The 21,485-nt window shown below is 39.1% G+C and overlaps 1 protein-coding gene across 2 annotated transcripts in view; it reads right to left on the reverse strand.

The window, feature by feature from the left end:
* USP34 (ubiquitin specific peptidase 34) overlaps positions 1-21,485 on the reverse strand; it is a 153,680-nt gene that overhangs the window by 122,003 nt on the left and 10,192 nt on the right. For both annotated transcript variants that reach the window (XM_060692619.2, XM_034427298.3), the window contains exons 2-5: positions 16,982-17,069; positions 14,787-15,210; positions 9,327-9,377; positions 6,735-6,884 (exon numbers count right to left, since the gene is read on the reverse strand). In XM_060692619.2, the coding sequence (XP_060548602.1) occupies positions 6,735-6,884; positions 9,327-9,377; positions 14,787-15,210; positions 16,982-17,069 (713 nt within the window). The remainder of the gene's footprint in view (positions 1-6,734; positions 6,885-9,326; positions 9,378-14,786; positions 15,211-16,981; positions 17,070-21,485) is intronic.

Here is a 21,485-nt window from a genome sequence, read left to right on the forward strand (position 1 = left end):
TCCATTCTTTCTAAGGTAGGTAAAATGAGGACCCGGATTGTGGGGGCAATAAACTGACTTTGTATAAATATACAAAAGTATGAAGGCTATTGCTTAACGCATTGTAAGCCGCCCTGAGTCTCCGGAGAAGGGCGGCATATAAATTAAAAAAAAAAAAATCACTGACCTTGCTGAAAAAGATAACTGACTGCATCCCTTTTTAGCAACTTTTCTGTTGCTCAATCCTGCATATCAGTTTGGAGGTATTTTGAACATTCATCATTGTAAAATTCTTCAACTTGATACTTTCAGACTCTCTTATATGAACTATTTGCTTCCGGGCATGCCACAATATTTCAGTTGGATTAAGGTCAGTGTATAACATATTTTCTGTTTCAGCTATTCTGTTGCACATGTAACTTTTGCATTTAGGATTTGAGTTGCATGACTCACAATCATTTAAGCTTGGATAGATACCATGACAGTTACAAAACAGACCAAACCATGTATTTTCATCACCGTGCTTCATGGCTAGGATGATGTTCTCTTGTTGGAATGCAGTATTCTGTTGTCTCAAACATGCTTGTCAACAATAACTGGACAGCCAGCCTGGAGTAGAGGTTAACATGCTGGTCTAGAAACCAGAAGACGGTGCGTTCTAGTCCCAATTTAGGCAGAGAAGCTGGCTATGACTTTAAGCCAATCACTCTCTCTCAGCTCAGTCTTCCTCAGAGTTGTTATGGAGAAAATAGGAGGAGGAAAGAATATAATGTATTTTCACCACCTTGAGTTACTTATAAAGTAAGGTGAGATAAAGGTGATGCGACCTCAAATTGCTGGTTAACTGAAATGGGAATGAACAGTATTTATGGTTCTGTCTATTGAAAATTCTAGCATATCGTACACCGTACATCGGCTGTACACCGCCCTGAGTCCCGCAGGAGAAGGGCGGTATAGAAATAAAATAAAATAAAATAAATAAATATGTATGTTTGAATAGAAAATAGTAAAAAGAAATCATTTTTAAAAAGGTAAATTGTGTATTTATGAAACTAAGAGAATAATACAAAAGACCTGAATTAATATGTTCTCATCATGGGAAGTTGACAATTGCATGCAGAAAAGTGAAAGTATAATTTAAATTACTAACAAATAAGATAAAATGTGTCAGAAAGTATGAGCTGGTTTCATCTAGATCAGGGGTCTCCATCCTTGGCAATTTTAAGACTTGTGGACTTCAACTCCCATAATTCCTCAGCCAGCTTTGCTGATCTAGATTGTGTGTGTGTGGAAGCAGATTAATGATTCTACATCTCATTTTCCAGTGATAATGAAAGAACCAGGATGAGTTTAGGAGAAAACAGGAAAAAGAGCGAGACAGAAAAGCTGGATTGTCCAGAGAAATCTGTAAAAGCCAGGCCAAAGCAAAAACAAAAATCTGTTTACAAAACAAGAAACAGTCAAGTTATTTTAATTAAGAGGAGGAGGTCTGGATGATACTTTTTGGTTAGGGTTTTTGCCTATTAAAGAAAATATTGTAGAATTTATATAATCTGCAGATAGGGATAAAGCAACAAAATCAATGAAATATGTATGTTTTTAAAGCAAGGTATTTCTGAATGAATAATGAAAAATTGCAAGTTATATATACATTGAAGTGTATTCATGTACTTTGATAGAATGCTTAGCTAAACTCTCTCCAATCTCGTCAGAAAAGAAGACAGATGCTCAACTTTAAGTACCTGGCAAAAGCAGATTATCTAGACCTTTTTCAGGTGAAATCCAGGTTCGCTTATAATACCAAGATGGCATTGGTCACACTTATGGATACTTTTGGAGGACCAAGTATAAGGGTGGTATATCCATCCTTGCAACTCTGGATTTCTCAGCTGCTTTTGATACCATTAATTATAGTATCTTTCTGGACCAACCGAGGGCAATAACAATAGGTTCTGCTCCTTCCTCCAAGGTCAGTTCCAATCAGTATTGGGAGAAGAGTCAGAGAAAGATCCTAGTCCTAGATCTTTTTATGGGGGTTTCTTGCTTCTCCAATATAACATCTATATGAAACCACTGAATCAAAACAAATCTTTACTACAGTCAAACACCAGCACAAGGAGGATGGGGTACAGTTAATTCAAAAAGCACTGAAACAAAAAGATATATAACAGAAAGTATATATAAAAACAAAAGTTGAAAAGCGGTTTAAAAGAAGGATTAGGAACATGAGATGGGTGTAGAGGAATATAAGTGGTATATGTGTGAATATAAGTGCTCTTATACTGTAAGTTAGTATGTGGCAAACTAAAACTATTATAGCACAGCACACTCTAGCGTAAGAAATTACATGCTCATTGAGATTAGTTTATGATACAGGTCATCATCTGATGGATATTAAATGCAGCTGTGGCTAACCTGGAAATACTGTATATTATAACAGAGTATCTGAAAGCAGTAAGGTGGTATAGAATTGTCCTGGGTATTTATGCAATAATAATGAGATGATGCTAGTATGAATGTCTATGTAATAGGGACTGAAAAACCACGTGCTCTGTTGTTTCTGTGTATTGAGTCACAGGAGCATAGTCTCTCCAGGTAAGGAATCTTCTGGTATTGGCCTTCAAGGACAGCTGAGGGAAAGCTATGACATCATGCCAAGGTCCTCTGCTGGTTAGGTACTTTTCAGTTTAATTAGGTAACTTATAGGGGAGTAAGAGTACCTGATGGAATCATCAGCAATAATGGCTGGAGACCTGGCTGGATCCAACTGGCACTTTATATCTGTGACATGCTGTTCAATAAATGCTTTGGCCAGTAAGTTTATTCGTTTGCATTGGATGAAATACTTTCTATGCTGACATTAGCTACCATATTTTTCGGAGTATAAGATGCTTCGGAGTATAAGATGCACCGGAGTATAAGACGAACCTACCTTTTTTGTTGAGGAAAAGAAGAAAAAGAAATCTCCCTCTGCCTCTGAGCAATTTTGCCTCATTGCAGCAAACAGCCTGCTTTACTTTCATTTTCGTTTTCAGTATAGCTTGATTAGCACAAGGAAAAAAAAAATCTGCTCCAGCAATTTACCTCTTTGCAGCAAGCAGCAGAGCCCTGCTCCAATCAACTTGTGCTAATTAGGTTGTGCTGAAGCTGAAAGGAGCAGTTTTTTCTTGCTGTTTGCTTGCAAGGAGGTAACTGCTGCGAGGCAGAGGCCAAAGGGTGGGGGCCAGTGGGCGGGCGGGGCTACATTCGGTATATAAGACGCACCTAAATTTTCACCCCCTTTTAGGGGGGAAAAAGGTGCGTCTTATGCTCCGAAAAATACGGTATATATCTTTACCCCTTGTTAAACAAATGATATCATCAAATGTTGCCACTCAGTGCCTGGAGGCTGTGAGGTTATTATGGATGGGGAAGAAGGTGTCACTCAACTCAAGCAAGTTGCACTAGCTTTGGGCTTAGGGATCCCCTAGTTTTCTCTTTTTAAATATTTAACAAAGTAGCATTCCCTTGTGTACCTAATTGGTACACAATTTGGAAAGCCGCTTGGATTCACAATCTCCACTTGAAAGCACATGGAAACAGTGGCTAGGATGAGGATGAGAGGCAGTTAGCGTGAGTTCACTTTGTGTACCAATTGCATCTGTTCCTGGACCAGGAGGTTCTGCTCATGGCCATTCATGCCTTACTCATTTCTCGACTGGAGTATTGCAATATGCTCTACAGGGGAATACTGTTAATACTTGGAAATTTCAACTGATTCAGAATGAAACAGTACATACAGTTCTGGCCACACCAAGGTTCATCCATGCTACAGTACACTGCTGTTGCAGAAGGTGCACTACCTTCCAGTATGCTTTCTGGTGCAATTCAAAATGCTTATTACCCCATTTACAGCCCTGCATGGCACAGGACCAGAATACTTGAGGGACCATCTGTCCCTGTGTGTTTCTGCCTATCCAAATAGATCAGTCAGTGTGGACATGCTGTAGATCTTCTCTACTGAACTGTATCATTTGGTGTCACCTAGGTGATATACATTTCTTTTGTAGTACCTGTTGGAGTACCTATTGTAGGCTCCCTGTGACATATGGCAGTCCAGTTTTCTTGACTTTCCCACAGGGCTGAGTAGTTTGTGTCTACTCAGTAGTCTGAGTAGACACAGGGCTATTATTTATATCCCCATACAGTATAATTGTGTTATAAGAGCCTGGCTATTATATTAAGATTATTTTTAACTTACTTTGTGCTTTGAAGTTTTATTATATTTATGTCAATTGTTAGCCAGAGTAATTAACAAATGGATAGCCATACAGATTCAATGAATGGGTTTTTTTCCAATTAGCTATTAAAGGACTGCTGTCTCCAGCTCCAAATTTACTCTTTGTTTACAGAAATTACCAAGTGAATATTTAACATCAATCTTTTAAAAAATAAGGGACCCTCAAAGATAAACTTTGCATTGAATGTACCGTATTTTTCACACTATAAGACGCTTCCCCTCTCCCAAAAGTGGGTGGAAATGTCTGTGTGTCTTATAGAGTGAATATTGTGGCGGGGGAGGGGGGTTGGTGCGGCGGCGATGTTCGCCACCACCACCAGGGAATGCTAGAGCTTTCACTGCTGATCAGCTCATTGGTGATCGGATCGGCCTACCAGAATACTGCTGATCAGCTGTTCTAGGCAGCGGGGATCGCCGCTGCCGATTACTGCCGCCACCCATTTGCTGTGCAGCAGCGGCGATCCTCGCCACCTAGAACAGCTGATCAGCAGTATTCCAGGAGGCAAATCCAATTGCCAATCAACAGCTTGGCAGCGAAGGCTCCAGAATTGCTCGCCGGCGGCGGCAGCAGCTCAGCTCAGTTGATCAGTGGTGGGCGCAATGGAGCAGAGCCCTGATGAGCCATGTGCTAGGGTTGTGATACCATACTGAAGCTGACCAGGCTGTTTGCTATTTGCTGTATGGACGCTAGCCAGATGAATACTGGATGGATGGTGGAAGTTTTTGTTTCTTGTTTTCCTCCTCTAAAGCTAATATACGTCTTATAGTCCGGAGCATCTTATAGTGCGAAAAATACGATATTTGGCATATATCATTTGAGAGTATTTTGTTTGCTCAGTAATGCTATCTCTTATCTTTCATGGTTACTGTCCTAAAGACAGAACTTTTGAGAGTTGATACGAAGTTGAAGATGCACTCTTTTGCAGGCCACTAAAGTAATGTGGCTCTATAAAAAGATACATAAAAAGGTACATTGAGATCAAATGCTCAGATGATAAAAATGAAACAGGATCAAACCTGCCATACATAATATATATCAGACAGTGTTAGAATTTCTTTTTCATTTGAAATTCAGATTCAGCATTATTATAATGTTGAGTAGAAGGTTTTCAAATTAATATTTAATTTCTCTCACAGTCTTCACCAGTCTTAGAGCAGGTTTAATTTGTTAAGAAGTACAGGATCCCACTTTTATTCAGAAATTTCTAGAATAACATTTAACAGGACACAGTGTGTTAAAAATTTCCAGAATTATATTTAATAGGTCACGATCATTCTGGAAATTTCAGTAACCATGAAAGATAAGAGACATTATTGAGCAAACAAAAGACTCTCAAATGATATATGTCAAGTACATGAAATGCAAGGTTTATTTTTGAGAGGCTCTTATTTATTAAAAAAGAGAGTTCTATCCGTTCTATTAGCCCATACATATGGTACTGGTCACATTGCTTTATCTACAGCACACACAAAAGATGCATTGTGTGTGTAAACTGTATTTCACTAGGTCTCTTCACTATGAAAACAAACTCAAAGGCAGCTATTGTTAGCAACGCAGAACTTATGTAAGGGAAGAGTTAGTCAGAAGCAACTGCTAAGAAGGGTCTACTACAAAGATGTGGGAGTCAAACTATTTTCCAAAGCATGAAACAATGGATGAAACTAACCAAAGAAGCAACCCAGAACTAATGAGAAATTTCCTAAGGATGAGAGCAATCAATCAATGGAATAGCTTGCTTTCAGAAGTTGTGGGTGCGCCATTACTTGAGGCTTTCAAAAAGAGACTGGACAACCATTTAGCTCGATCAGGGGGTTGGACTAGCAGACCTCCAAGGTCCCTTCCAACTCTATTATTTTATGTTCTAAGTTCATTTGGAGCTATTCTTCTCACAAGTTGAGCTTGTCTGCTACTTTATTCCTCCAATTTATCATAAACAGGAGAAAGAGTACAAACTGTTTTTTTGTTAAGTCACTAGAATAACAATTTCTGGAACATATATGGATTTTACAATTTTGGTTTGATTTATTTAGAACTATAAAAAAAGAAGCAAATGGAAAATAGAAATTTAGCAATAATAAAGCAATATTGGTCAATGTTAGTTAACAAAACTGATGTTATCACTTCCATGTATGAGATTTGGACAACTGTTACCTTATTACTCTCTCCCTTAAATAGGATCTGTCTTGACCTGAACTCAAAAATAATTTTGAAAATTACGGAAAATACAACAGACATCCTGAAAATTTCTGAACGTTTTTCTGCATCTGTAATTTTAATAGCAAAGTGATCCCCAATTTTTAAAAGGAGCTTTTTTTGTCATTTAATAATAGTATTACAATAAGAATTACAAATATAAACAACGCAACAGATTTAAACAGAGAACAAATTGATTCAAATTAGTTAAGTCAAGTCTTGGTGGAGACTTTTTTTATTATATGAATTATTAAAATTAGAAAATTGTAGACATATACTTACATTAGAAACCACAGTGATAAATGCATGCGCTATGAGAAATGGCAAAGTTTCCGGAGTTCCATATTCAAAACAGTCCTTCATGAGGGATAGGCCATTTTTTCCACAAAATAAGCAAACATAGCGAAGCAAGTGCAATGGTACTTCTACATCCTATAGAAATAAAAGAAGTTTTTAAAATACACATATATCTTTCTCATTCAAAATAATTATACCCCTACATGCAGGGCTGGGCTTCAAAAATTTTAGCAAGGGTTTCTCTGCCCGGTTGCTGGGTGGGCGTGCACCACAGCGGGGGGGGGGGGGGTTGCCTCCCAGCTCTGGAGGCTTTCTTTGAGCCTCCGGGAGGGCGAAAACGGCCTCCCCAAGCTCTGGAGGCCAGAAACGGGCCCGAATGTCCGGTAGGCCCATTTTTCACCCTTCCTGAGCCTCTGTGCACACCCTGCACTTACCTGCATCCAAAACAGGCCGCGTGGGGATTCCTGGGAGGGGCGGGGGGGCAGCCAGGAGTGGGATTTGGAGGTTCTCCAAACTGCACAGAATCTTAGCTAGAGGTTCTCTCGAACTCCTGCGAACCTCCAGCAGCCCACCCTGCCTACATGCTATTCTGAAATCTTTTCTTCATGAGCACCGAAGCAATATTTCAGGATTTGTGTAAGTTCCATTTGATTTCCATGCACAATTCAATGTACTGATTTGGAACTGTTAAAATTAAATCTATGTAATGTTGTGAAATGCTATATATGAAACTTCTGTAGTTTCACATTTCATATCCATCTGCATGTATTTAGGTTTATACATCAATGCATCTTTGAAATTCCTGAAAAAGCTGAACATACTCATTTTATGTATTTTTTAAATTTGTCTTTATAGATTTGGCACTTCAACTCTATATAATCACATAACTTTGCATATTGTGACTATGAAGCTGAACATAACTGTGATATAGTATATTCAGTCTATACAGAATAAAAGAGTGAAGCTATACTTGTTTATTCATCCAACAGTAAAAACGTAGCATAAGTTCTTTTAAATTGGTTATGGATAGTTTATACTGTTTTTTAACTTGTTTTAATTGGATTGTTTTTATCTGTTATGAGCTTGGCAGAGTAGTTTAGGTAAGCTACGTAGCCATACAAATTAAAAAAAATATATGGTGCAAGATTCTAACAATCCAACAGTCACCTGTTGTGGTCTGCCGGCGGCCTGCAGAGCTGGCAGCAGAGTTGGACAGTGAGGAGGTTGGGGAGGAACATGGGCCAGTCCTAAAGTCTGGGGAAGGCTCGGACGAGGGCTCTGCGTCGGAGGCAGAGATGGGGCCAGGGCCATCTGTGAGTTATGTGCTGCCCCCGGAGCCTCCAGAGTCGGACATCAGCGAGGCAGAGGAACAGGGGGAGCCTGGTCCCAGTATGCGCATGCACAGAGCTGCCACAAGGCAAGATCAGTTAAGACAAAAAGGATGACTTGGGAGTAGGGCTTGGAGATGATTGGCCCCTCCCATAAAACATAAAGGAGGAGCAAAGGCACTTGAACCTTTGCAGGAAGCAACTTTGTTCGTTCTGGTCGGTTTAAATTCTGAAGCTCCGTTTTGACTCTGTGCCCCATGTGGCCTTGCAAAGCTCATTGCCAATTAGGTCTTTGGCAGCATGTCAAGGGAGATAAAGGTGACTTCTGTCGGACTCTTTACAAACTATTTGTGACTCATTATGGGCTGTGAATGAACATAATTCACAGCCGTTGAAATAAAAAAAGGGGTTTTGGGTCTAATTGTGTGCTTTTTACTGTCTCAGGAAGCCTAAGTCAGAACAGTACCAGGCAGACTCAAACACAAAATACAAGGCAGTATACAGATTTATATAGCTATTTTTCCTATTCTAAACTTATCTGATCATTAAGACTTATAACAAAATCTATTTTAAAGATACCTCTTTAAAGGTGGGATACAAATAATAAATAGATTGTTAGAGACCTCCCACTTTAAAAAAAAGCATACAAGAGAAAGCCGTTCCCTGGACTTCTAGGCTATGAAATGCAGTCTTTTGAAAGTTATATTTAGCCTTTGTTCTATTAGTATTTAGATCAGGCATGTCCAACCCCACTGCCCATAGGTCACGTGGCCCTGACAGCTAGTACTGTGACCCGCAAGATCATACACTTTTAACACTATGTGTATTTGTATACATTAACTATATTATATATTTTATATGCAGCCAAAAACAATTCTTCTTCACTCGATGGGGTCCAGGCAAGCCAACTAGTTGAAAACACCTGATTTAGATAATCTGTATGGATTAATATATTTTCCCCAGCCTTTTATTACTAGTTTCAATATTATTTTCACTTTTTATTTTTATTTTTTTTAATATTAGCCTCCTTCAGTATTTGCTACAGTAGAAAGTCAGAGGATATATGAAATAAATAGGCTGTAGAAAGTAATATTGATTCTGTATAATGCACCTTAAGGATCTTACTTAATAAACTTTTATACCAACTGAATTCAGGACAATACGTAAGCCACTAGAATGCTTTCATGAACAAAAGTAGTAGGCTATAATTTTTGATGCTGTACATTTTAAATAGAAATTGAAAACTTACATTCATGTCACAGAATGCCCCTAATATATTGCTTTCTTGTGCAGAAATATCCTGTTTAAAAAAGCATAAATTATTTCAAATAGGTAAAAATTTAAGACACATATGCAGAAAATAATAATTATCAAAAAATAAAATCCAAAATACAATTATTCCCTTACTCTGTTCTCTCTTTGTATCTCATCTAGGATCAATAAAAATATAGTATTTTAATTTGTACATATTGTCCAAACTAGTAAATTATTCAGTTTAGTAATTACCAGCATAAAGAAACAAATCCCTTTACATGCTGAAACTAGGATTTAAACCTATTTCAAGGATAGTATAACAATGTCTTGAAAGGCAACTGTAAAAAAAAAAAAAGGCATATTATTTCACAGCACTGGTTCTCTTGCACCATGTTAAAAGTCCAGTTCTACTGATGGAAAGTAAGATATAATCATTGCTTTAAAATTATAAATTACTGTTCTTGAATGTTAATTAAAATTGATATAGCAAATTACATGTATAACTGTTTTAAAAGTAATGCATAATTTGTAAAGCTATGAGTCAATATTTGCCACCCTCAGGTTCATCACTGTTTTCTCTTTTTTAATCTTAATGATGGTTAGGATCAAACAGGTCGAACAAAGCTATTGTTTGATGTTGGACAATTTCTACAAACTGTAAATGGCATAAATTCAGAACTGTGTTCCTGTCATGCAGCTACCTGTGATTAACACAAGTTTCAGACATTTATTAGTTATATAATTCAAGAAAATATTATACAGGTACTCCTTGATTAAAAAAGTTCATTTAGTGGTCATTCAAAGTTACAACAGCCCAGAAAAAAGTGACTTATGACCATTTTTCACACTTACAACCATTGTTGCATCCTCATGGTCATGTAATCAAAATTCAAACCCTTGACAACCGACTCGTATTTATGACAGTTGTAGTGTCCTGGGATCATGTAATCATCTTTTGTGACCTTCTGACAAGCAAAGTCAATGGGGAAGTAAGATTCACTTAACTGTGTTGCTAACTTAACAACTGCAGCGATTCACTTAAAACTGTGACAAGAAAGGTCTTAAAATGGAGCAAAACTCACTTAACAAATGTCTTGCTTAGCAACAGAAATGTTGGTCTCAATTGCAATTGTAAATCAAGGACTATCTGTACTCTGAAAATTTTAGCTTTTGTTGCAGTCACATTTATATGGTCCACTACTTTCTCCCCAAACTTAGTAGGTATAGAACAGGGTAAAAACATACTGTATGTTTTAAATGGACACATTTTAAATGTGACATAAATTATGACATCTCCAACAAAATGCTCTAGAATTACACATGTTGTACATGGAATTTGTGAACATAAAAGGATTGTCCATGCTCTTAAAGCTGAAAGACTGGTATTGCAACAATAGAAAGATAAATGTATGACCCCATTTACTCAATGGATCAAAAATTACACTTGCCATCTATTAGTAGACTGCCTATAAACATAAGACATTGTTTCATCAAATATAAGAAAATACGGCACTCACTTATATACAGTGCAGTAGATAAAAAAGCATGTGTGTGTGTGTGTGTGTGTTGTTGTTGTTAAGTTGCTAAATTGTGTTCGACTTCGCAATCCCATGGCCCAAAGCATGCCAGGCCCCTCTAACCTCCAATTTGCCCGACTTCATGTTCATTATGTCAATGATACTATCTAACCATCTCATCTCTGCTGTTTCCTTATCCTTGTGCCTTCAATCCTTCCCAACATCAGGGTCTTCTCCAATGAATCATCTATCTATCTATCTATCTATCTATCTATCTATCTATCTATCTATCTATCTATCTATCTATCTTTCTATCTATCTTTCTATCTATCTATCTATCTATCTATCTATCTATCTATCTATCTATCTATCTATCTATCTATCTATCTATCTATCTATCTATCTATCTGACACATTTGAATGAGATGGAGTTAGCAGCTAGGGCTCCCAATTATGCTGAGGGGCCAAAGAACCATGCAATCTCACCACTACCCCAGGGAGCCAATAGGTTGGAGTTGGAGGGGGAATGAAGACTCGGTGAAGCTTGAGGCAGGTCAAATTATTCAAGCAGTGATAGGCATAGGACTTTTTGATGAGAGACGGAGGATAGACTGTCCCAGAGAAGACATCAGTTGTTTTTGATGTTGGTGTCCTATTCTTCCCTTCTGTATACATGCCCAGGTCTTAATAAGCAGACCAGAGGCCAGGGCTTTCAGCTGCTACTGATTAATACTAGGTTGGTTAATAACAAAGCTTATCTGATTTGCAATTTCATCAGTGAGAAGGTGGCCAACCTGCCATGTATTATAACACTAAGTTTTTAAGAAGAGATTAGATACCCTGTTTCCCCTAAAATAAGACATCTCCTGATAATAAGCCCAATCGGGCTTTTGAGCGCATGGCAATAAGGCCAAGCGCTTATTTCAGGGATCAAAAAAATATAAGACAGGGCCTTATTTTAGAGGAAACACAGTAATTATTTGTCTGAAGTGGTGTACAGTTTCCTGCCTAAGCAGGGGCTTGGACTAGAAGACCTCCAAGGTCCCTTCCAACTCTGTTATTGTGTTATTGAGACTTGGCTATTCCAGGCAGACAGCACCCTCTCTGAAACATGTCTGGATGACTTTAGGGTATGATACCAGCTGGGATCTCAAGATAAGGGAGGGGGACTAGAAACTGTTACCCGAGACTTCAGGGGCGCTGCTCCACAAGTTGCCAGTCATGAAATTCTGTTTCTGAAGACAGGGGAAGGGATCAACTGAGATTACAGAGAGGTGTAGAACCTCTCTGCCTCAGCTGCTGTAGATCATTATGGACTTGGCTGTGGAGTTCCCCAGGCTACTGACCTTGGGGGGTGGGGTGTATTTTAATTTGCCATCCCTGGCGCTCACCTCAGAAGCAGCCCAGAAGCTCATGGCCATTATGACAATCATGGGCTTAATCTAGGTTATTCATGGCCCACTGAAAAATAATCACACATCTGAGGTTTTTTTTCTCAGAACAGTGACCATGTGATCTGAATGTTGGGATCAGATCATGCTCTGGTGACTTTTATGCTATCCACTCTGCAGGAATAAGACCTATTCAATAAGTCTGTCCCCTGATGGACCCACTGGGATTCCAAAGGGAACTGAGGGTTTTACCTGAAACTCTGCTGCATGGTCTTGCTGAGAATGTCAGCAAGAGGTGGTATTCAGCTGGTTTGTTCCGATTCGGGCGAACCAGTAGCAGAGATTGCAGGTGGGCCCGCCCATCAGCCCCAGCTCTATGCCGCCCTATTTAGGCATGGTTTTGAGGCTGGGTGCATGCGCGGAAGGCGCACATACAAAGTTCATGCACCGAAGGCCAGGCACATGTGTGGAAGGTGCGCCCGAGCATGAACCAGTAGCAACAAAGTGTGAAACCCACTGCTGGTGGCCACTACCTGGAACAGGATAGTGCCCATGCCACCTCTCTTGGCCCATCACTTATTTAGGGAAGAGTTGAAGGCGCTAAAAAGGGTCAAGAGACATCTAGAGCACCAAAAGAAAAGACAAGGGATGAATCCAATTAATCATGAGAGCTTCTATTGAGGCCTACCTCATGGTTGTAAGAGTGGAAAACAGATATATTTCTCCACTCTTACTTTATCTACAGAGAATTGCCTGGTGGCCTGCGTTTAAAGTTGTCTGGGCCCTCCTAGGTAAGGGTAAGGGGGGGAGGTCTGAGGGGTTTAACTTTACAGACATAGGGAGGAATTTTCAGTTAACAGATAAAATTGCTCAGACTCATTCTCGGTTGGAAGTCAATGGGGGTGCAGGTCTTTTGGAGAGTTATATAGGAAGTTTGTTCCTGTTGGAACCAAGGAAGTGGAAAGAGCTCTTAGGACTGTAAGGATGACCACCAATGAATCAGATCTATGCCCCTTGTGGTTGGTCAAGAAGGTGACATGTGGATGGGTTCAAACAATGGTTAATTTATCATTGACAAAAGTGGTGTTTTTGGCACTATTTAAAGAGCTATCATGCCAATTCTCTAGAAGCTATTTGTCCAGTCTCTCTCCTCCCCTTTCTAGGGAAAGTAGATGAGAAGGTGGTTGTGCTATTGTACTATAGCTTCAGAGAGTTCTGGATGAGACAGATTAACTGGATCCCTTCCACTTAAATTTCAGGTTGAATATGGGACAGAAATGGCATTCATCAAATTTTTGGATGACTCCTCTGGCAGCAGCAGGATAGAGTGCACATCCATCCTGGCTCTTCTTGACCTCTCAATGTACCATCAAAGCTGGTATCCTTTTCAGTTGGCTTTGGGAGCTGGGGGTAGGGGGCATGCATTTGTGCTGGTTCACCTTCTTCCTCCAAAGCACATTGATAGGGAGCAAGAAGTCAAACCCAACGGGGTTTTCTTTGTGGGGTGCAGCAGGCCTCAGTACTCTCTCCACTTCTAATATCTACATGAAGCCACTGAGTAGCTATGGAATGAATTATCTTAAGTATGCATATGATACCTAATTGTACATTTTCACGAAGTGATGCTGTGGATGCCCTTTTGTGGTGGTGGAAGCTGTGGGGTCTGGATAGGGAACAGCAGGCTTCAACTGAATCTCAGTAAGACAGAGCAATTGTAGGTAGGAGCCTCTTCTTTATCTGAAGGCTTGCCATGTTTGGTTTTGGATAGGGTTACACTGCCCCCGACAGATCTGGTGCGTAATCTGGGAGTCCTTCTGGACTCATGACCTTTGTTCCTGCCTTTGCTCAACTTCATGTTGTGTGCCAACTGCACCTTGTCCTGGATCAAAAGGTTCTTTTTTCTATCATATATGCCTTGGTCAACTCCCATAAGGACTACTACAATATGCTCCGCATGGGGCTATCATTGAAGAGTATCCAGAAGCTACAATTGGTGCAGAATGTAGCAGTATAAGCAGTTTGGTGACAGACATGTAACAGTAACATCTCTGGTACACAAGATGCACTGGCTGCCAGTCTGCTTCTGGGTCCAATTCAAGGTTATCATCTTTAAAGTGTCTCATGACATGGCACCAGGCCACCTGAGAATTGTTTTGTCTGCATTTCATCAACCTGTCCCACCTGATCAAGCAGGAAGGATATGCTGAAAACCCAATTGGCTAAAGAATTACAATTACAAACTGCAGCTAATTTTACAGCTTGACATAATATAGTAAAAATGTAATTATGACTTCAAACATGATAATTTGTTCCATTCAAATCAACGAAGTATTTTCATTTCTCCTGCTATATATATATTTCCTATAAAATGCTACCGTTCTTTTATCTCTCTAGTTAGGAGAGTATGAGAAAGTTTTCAGATACTGATACTGAATATACCCCAAAGAATAGGATACTTAATATTATTGTCAGGTTTTTCCAACACTCAAGAATTAAAGCTAACTTTTAGTTCATTTTCACAAAAAACTCAGTCGTGATAACATGTACCTCTATTGTGGGATGTGTATTATGCTTGTAGGCAGTATACAGAGGAAACTGGATCTGAAAGATCTTTGCAACACAAAGCAATAGTTTTTCCTTCTCCTCAGTGCTCCATATGCTAAAGGTATCAGAACCTTCTGCAGATTCTTCTTCTGTCAGGATACAAGTTCTCCCAGAATCTATTTTTTCTTCTGTACTTTTGTGTCTATCTTCATTCTCTTCTTCTCCACGAGTTTCTCTTTCTACATTCAGTGGCTCATCAGATGCATTATTTTCATCTTGCCATGTTGAACCTAAGTTAATAGTGCAATGTTTACACAGCTGGTCCCGAAGAGCCTGTACTTGAGCAATCACTAGATTTATAAGTGCACACACAACTTGGTTGAAAATCTCCAAATGCTTATATTCCTTGAAACAGCATAGACACTGCCTGTTTAAAGAAAGGTAAATAAAAATTAAAATTCAGAGTTCTACAAATAACTGTGCTAACTACTTTAGATTATAAGTGAATTAACATGGCATCCTTCCAATTTTGCTGAATTACATTTTCCAGCATCCCTCACTACTTTATTGGGACTTGTGAGTTCAGCAGTTTCTATAGGGCTACATGTTGCTGAACTACATACTCATAAAATCTGGCATTGCTAATTTATATATGTTTTAATTTAAGGATTCTTAATTTATATATTTATGATTTTTATGAAATAATGCAAATATACAAATATAATTCAAATCCTTGGTATTTTAAAAACTGTAACATTAAACTGTGTATCTTAAAATAATATGGATTATGTCCAATACTACACAGGTAGACCTGTAATAGCAATAGCAATTAGACTTATATACCACTTCACAGAGCTTGCCAGCCCTCTCTAAGCGGTTTACAGCATATTGCCCCCAACAATCTGGGTCTTCATTTTACCAACCTCAGAAGGATGGAAGGCTGAGTAACCCTGAGCCACTGAACTCCTGGCAGTGAATAAAGTCAGGCTGCAATACTGCATTCTAATCACTATGTCATCACGGCTGAGATTATTTTCAATCTTTCCCATTCAATTGCACCCTTCTTTAGAGAGCCCACGAAACTACCAGAGCAGATTTTAGAAGTATGGCTATCTATTCCTTTAACGGTTGCTTTTCTAGCAGACAACATTTGATGCAAGTGATACTTCATTTTAAAAAAGTGAGTTTTTCATAACAACTTTCTCAAATATGCTAAAAAAAAGTCACTTCATGTATGGTGCCTATAACACTGGAAAGAAGAGACATTTCATGCTAGTTTTTACTTTTTCTTTGTATAAGTGAGAGTCCAACGTTCCCCTTTACCTCAACATTCTATAAATAAAAAGCATGGGGTTCATCTGTTGTGCCCAACATAATTTTTTCTATCAGCTACAGAAACAAGATGCAATTCTGTTATATTAAACAGGCACAAAAAAAGCAGTCAGTGACACTGATGGCTGCACATACTAATAACCTACATACATGCCAATAAGTAATACCATTCCATTGAAACTATAAAGATACAATTGATTCATTTAAAATATGCTCAACTGTGAAGGGAATAGTGACAAACATTAATTGGCAATGATTCTGAAATTACTTTGAAACTGCTAGCAGTGAAAACTCTGCTCAGATATAGAAAATTCTACACTGCCAGATATTTACAACATAGCCATGAATAGATGCACTTGCAGGCCACATATTGACTTAGAAAACCACATGTTTATATATTTACTTTTATCAATATATTAACACATTAAAATCAGATAGAAACGAGATATAATTGATATATATTAAAAGGCAGGTTTTTAAGATGTTGAAAAAATTCAGACCAAGATAAACCACTTCAGAATTTTTTCAACCTTTAATAGAACATATAAGCAGTTTTAAAAATGTAGTGTCACACAAACTGAAAAACTGATGCAAGTCTACAAAAAAAACCTCAGATTTATAACAGCTCCATACTAACAGCCCCATACTATTGTACTTTTACCAAAAATTTAAGCAAAAGTTACCATGTAAACCAAAATGATTTATCTGATTTTTCTGTTTAATACAGAATTACATAAAAAAATGAAAGATTATTTTTATATCAACTTATCCATATTTACTACTTTTACTATTCAGATCGCCTGTACACACACACACACATCCATGTAGATGCACCATGAATATGGGCTATTTAAAAACAGATTTACCTTTGCGTCCAAGAATTGATATAAGCAAAAATCTTGAGTGCATGCTCCTTTCTGAGTTGCAAGCCATCACCACCATCAGTATCTGATACTAAAGAAAAATAATGGTACTATTAACTGTCATGAAGTGTTTAAAGTTTTTTATATACTCTTTACTAAAAATAAAATGGTTAAATAATGGCAATTTAAATGTTTCAGGAACATTAAAAATGTTGTTCCCATATTTTAAAGTTTTAATGTTTTTCAACATATTAAGATTTAAATTAAGCTGTAGGAAAATTGTGTCAAACAAATGGGACCATTAATATACTTGCAGACCACATATTGATTTAGAAAGCCACACATTTATTTATTTATTTTTATCATTATATTAAGACATTAAAATCAGACAGAAATGAGATATCTAGTGTATATTAAAAGACACTTTTAAGATGTTAAAAAAATAAAGACCAAGATAAATCACTTCAGAATAACATATAAGTAATTGAAAAACAAATAGAAATCTTTTAGAGGTAAAATTAACAATAAAAAACTAGAATAATGTGGCTGCCATGGGTGATTCACTTAACTACTACAACTGGGACTTCCGTTGTAAGTCAGTATGCTCACATTATGTTTTGCTTCACTTAGCAACAGAATTCCAGTTCCAATTAGGGTTTTTAAGGAAGTACTATTTATACCATGTTTTCCTGAAACTAAGACCTCTCCGGATAATAAGCCCAATTGGGCTTTTCAGCGCATGCGATAAAATAAGCCCCCCCCCAACTACTTATGCATGTGCAGCAGGTCCCACCATTTCCTCTCGTTGCTTGTCGCGCAAACAACACGATGTGAGCAGGCAAGTCCGGAGGGGGAGAAAGGGGGGAACAAGCCCCACACACCCCACACACATTTACCGTACCTACCAGTACACTGATGGCTGCCGCAAAGAGCGGCAGGCCAGAGACCCACTTCGCGCCCCCTCCCTGCTTAGCCACCTGCCTCATTTAGGGATGGAATGGGTGGGAGGTGGGGTGGGGGAGAAGCGAGACGCGCATCTTACCTTTCCAGCTCCGTCGTGTTCCTTGCCATTGTGTCCAGGGAAACACATTGTAAAAGAAAACATACTTGCAAGTTCAATCAAACTTCTCAAACTCGCAAGTTTTCTTTTACAAATTGTTTCCCTGGACACAACGGTGAGGAACGCAACAGAACTGGAAAGGTAAGACACATGTCTCACGGCCCAATACGTCCCACCCACCCCAATGGCAACAGCAGCCTGGCTGCTTCCCTTCCCCGCCATCTCTTTATCGAGAGGGGTGACAGGTGGGGCGGGGGAGAAGTGAAAGCGTGGAGCGAGACGTGGCTCCCCTTGCCATCTCTTCTCCCCCCCCTCGCCGGATGTGGCAGGGATCCTGCCCCTTGCTTAGCCACCCACCCCCTTTAGGGATGCAATTTGGGGGTGGCAGGTGGGGCGGGCGAGAAGCAGGATGCGCTTCTTACCTTTCCAGCTCCGTCGCGTTTTTCAACTTATTGTGAGTTCGACATATCGGTGCAGCCGCGAGCAGCAGGACGGCAGCTGTGCCGGTATGATGACGCTCACGGTGGTGCTGCAGTTAGTGCGTGCAACGGCACAACAAGCCTTGCAGAGTCCTGTTCCATGAGGCAAGGGCGGCAGCAGGACACATCAGGGCAGTGACAGCCAGCCACTCGGCCGGTGCGAAGAACAGTGAGGGGAGGTGACGGCAGCAACGGGACATCCAGTCCCACACTCGCCGCCTCCATCACCCCCAGAATAATAAGGAACACCCTCCCCCCGATAATAAGGCCAAGCTCTTATTTCAGGGTTCAAAAGAAAATAAGACCCTGTCTTATTTTGGGGGACGCACAGTAAGCTAAAGTGAAGAAATGTACAAAATGCATTAATTCCTGAATGGAGAAACTCATTCCAGTCCAGAGGATTTAATTATAGAAGCTCTTCCCAAAATGACATAGTTCAGAAGGAGAAATAAACATTTCAGACTTCTCTGGAATTTTTAATGAAATCAATACCTTTTGCACATCCCTAAATGCAGAGCTATTGCGTCCTGATGTATGAATGATACAGCAAGCAGTTGGAACTATAGCAATTAACAAATTCAAGCTAGTATACAACCTCAATTACTCTAATGTCCTCCTTTCATGTCAATGAAGACATAATTCTACAAAGCTCATGTTACAAGACTGAAGTTAATTCGTCTCAAAATAAGTTGGGCTTAAAATTAATTGCAATACATAAAGTTGGTTTAAATATCTTGTTTCTGATTAATCACAGTCCAAGATTCGGGCACAAGAAGCTAGACATAATCTTAGCTTCCTGATATACTTCTTCATAATGATGAAGGTCTACATGCATTATGAATCTTGGTTTGATGATATAATTCTTCACAATAACAAAGGCCTACATGCATAATCAAGCTTCTTATGCACAATACGCAGTGAGTTAAGTTTTGTATCATACTATGATATTCAAATGTAGATACCAACTACAGGTAGTTCCTGACTTATAACCATTCTTTTAGTGACCATTCACAATGGCACTGACGAAAGTGATTTATCACCGTTTTTCACACTTACGACCATTGCAGCATCCTTGTGGTCACATGATCAAAATTTGAATGCTTGGCAAGAGACATTTATGAGTGTTCTAATGTCTTGGGGAAATGTGATCACTTTTTGCGACCTTCTGACAAACAAAGTCAATGGGGAAGTCAAATTACCATATTTTTTGGACTATAAGACGGATTTCCCCCCCCCAAAAGTGGGTGGAAATATCTGTGCATCTTATAGAGCGAATATTGTGGCAGGTGGGGAGGCGGGTTGGTGCGGCGCCAAACAGCTGTTCTAGGCGGCGGGGATCGCTGCCATCGCCTATCGCCACTGCCTGTTCACAGTGATCGGTGGCGAATGGGCAGCGGTGACAAACAGGCCATGGTGAATGGGCAGCAGCAGCACAAGAAAGGTCGTAAATGAGGCTTAACTCACTTAACTGTCATGCTTACCATGTTTCCCCGAAAATAAGACGTCTTATATTTTTTTGAACCCTGAAATAAGCACTTGGCCTTATTTTCGGGGAGGTCTTATTATTTTGGGGTGCGTGGAGCAAGACAGGGCTCCTCGTGCCATCTTACCTGATTTCTCCCTAACCCTAACCAGAAGAAATGGCGAGGACCGGGGAAGGGTTTATTTTTGGGGGAGGTCTTATTTTCTGGGGAGGTCTTAATTTCTGGGGAAACACGGTAACAACTGAAATTTTGGACTCAATTGTGGTTGTAAGTTGAGGGCTACCTGTACTCTAATGAGGGGGGGAGAGAGAGAAGAGATACAACTAGTCCTCAAGTTATGACTGTAATAGAGCCTGTCCATGATGATTTAATGGTTTCAATGGCCATAAAGGAGACTGCATGACCAACCCAATTTTATGACTTTTTGTGGTGATTATTAAGCAACCACTACAGTGTTAAGCAAACCCATGGTACACTATGGGCCAGTTTTGTCAAAAAAAAAAAAAAACAGACACAAATGCAGGTTTTCTGCAAAACTGTCATAAAACATAGTTATGTGATTGTGGGACATATCAAATGACTCTAAATCCAGGCCAGTTGAGAAGCATATTAAGTGTGGTCACATGACAGTGGGGGGAGGAGAGGCCTGACTATCTGAACTTTGAATCCAAGTCATAAGTACCTTCCAAGTAGGTCCATCATAACTTAGTAGGTCACCAAGAGATCAGTCATAAGTTGAGGACTATCTGTATTAAGTTTGTGAAACTGAAACATAGAAAAACAGATCTCTATCACACTAACAAAATATCCATGAAAATATTCTGAAGGGTGAATCTATTCAGAAGTACTTGACTATCAACCAAATACTGGCTTCTGACATATTTATTAAGAACGAATAATCATACAGAATTATCTTGCTGAAAGTTATACACGACTACATAAACAAAAAGAAATCCTGGAAGTTTTCTCTTTAAAAAAAATTTATCTTAAAACATTTAAGAAACAAAATAAATAATTACACAGAAGAAAAGAAAATGGACATATATGGAAAATAAAATTTTCCTAAATAAAAATAAATAGTGGGTGTACTTCTGCTGGATTTGATGGGACCAGCAGATTGGAGGAGGAGATCCCTCAAATAACCATACCATGAAGGGCTTTAAAAATCAAAACCAAAACCTTGAATTGTACATGGAAGCAAACTGTCACTTATGGAACTAAGGTATCACATGCGCTGCTCTAGTGGCATGTGTAACTGCCTGTACCACATCAATTTGTATCAACTGAAGTTCTGAATACTCTTCAGGGGTAATACATGTAAAGCGCAATCGTTTAAAAGTACAACTTCAAAGTCCAGAGCTTTGGAAGCTTCTGTCCAACCACCTCCTCAATCACATCCTCTTCCCAAGTTGTCTAATATGGTAGAATCTAGCTATGGTTTTATGATAAGGGGGTGAACCAAGAAGTGGTTACCCTTAAATGGA

Source organism: Pantherophis guttatus, chromosome 1 (assembly GCF_059756535.1).
Source record: "Pantherophis guttatus breed Tessera chromosome 1, ASM5975653v1, whole genome shotgun sequence".
NCBI classification, from domain to species: domain Eukaryota; kingdom Metazoa; phylum Chordata; class Lepidosauria; order Squamata; family Colubridae; genus Pantherophis; species Pantherophis guttatus.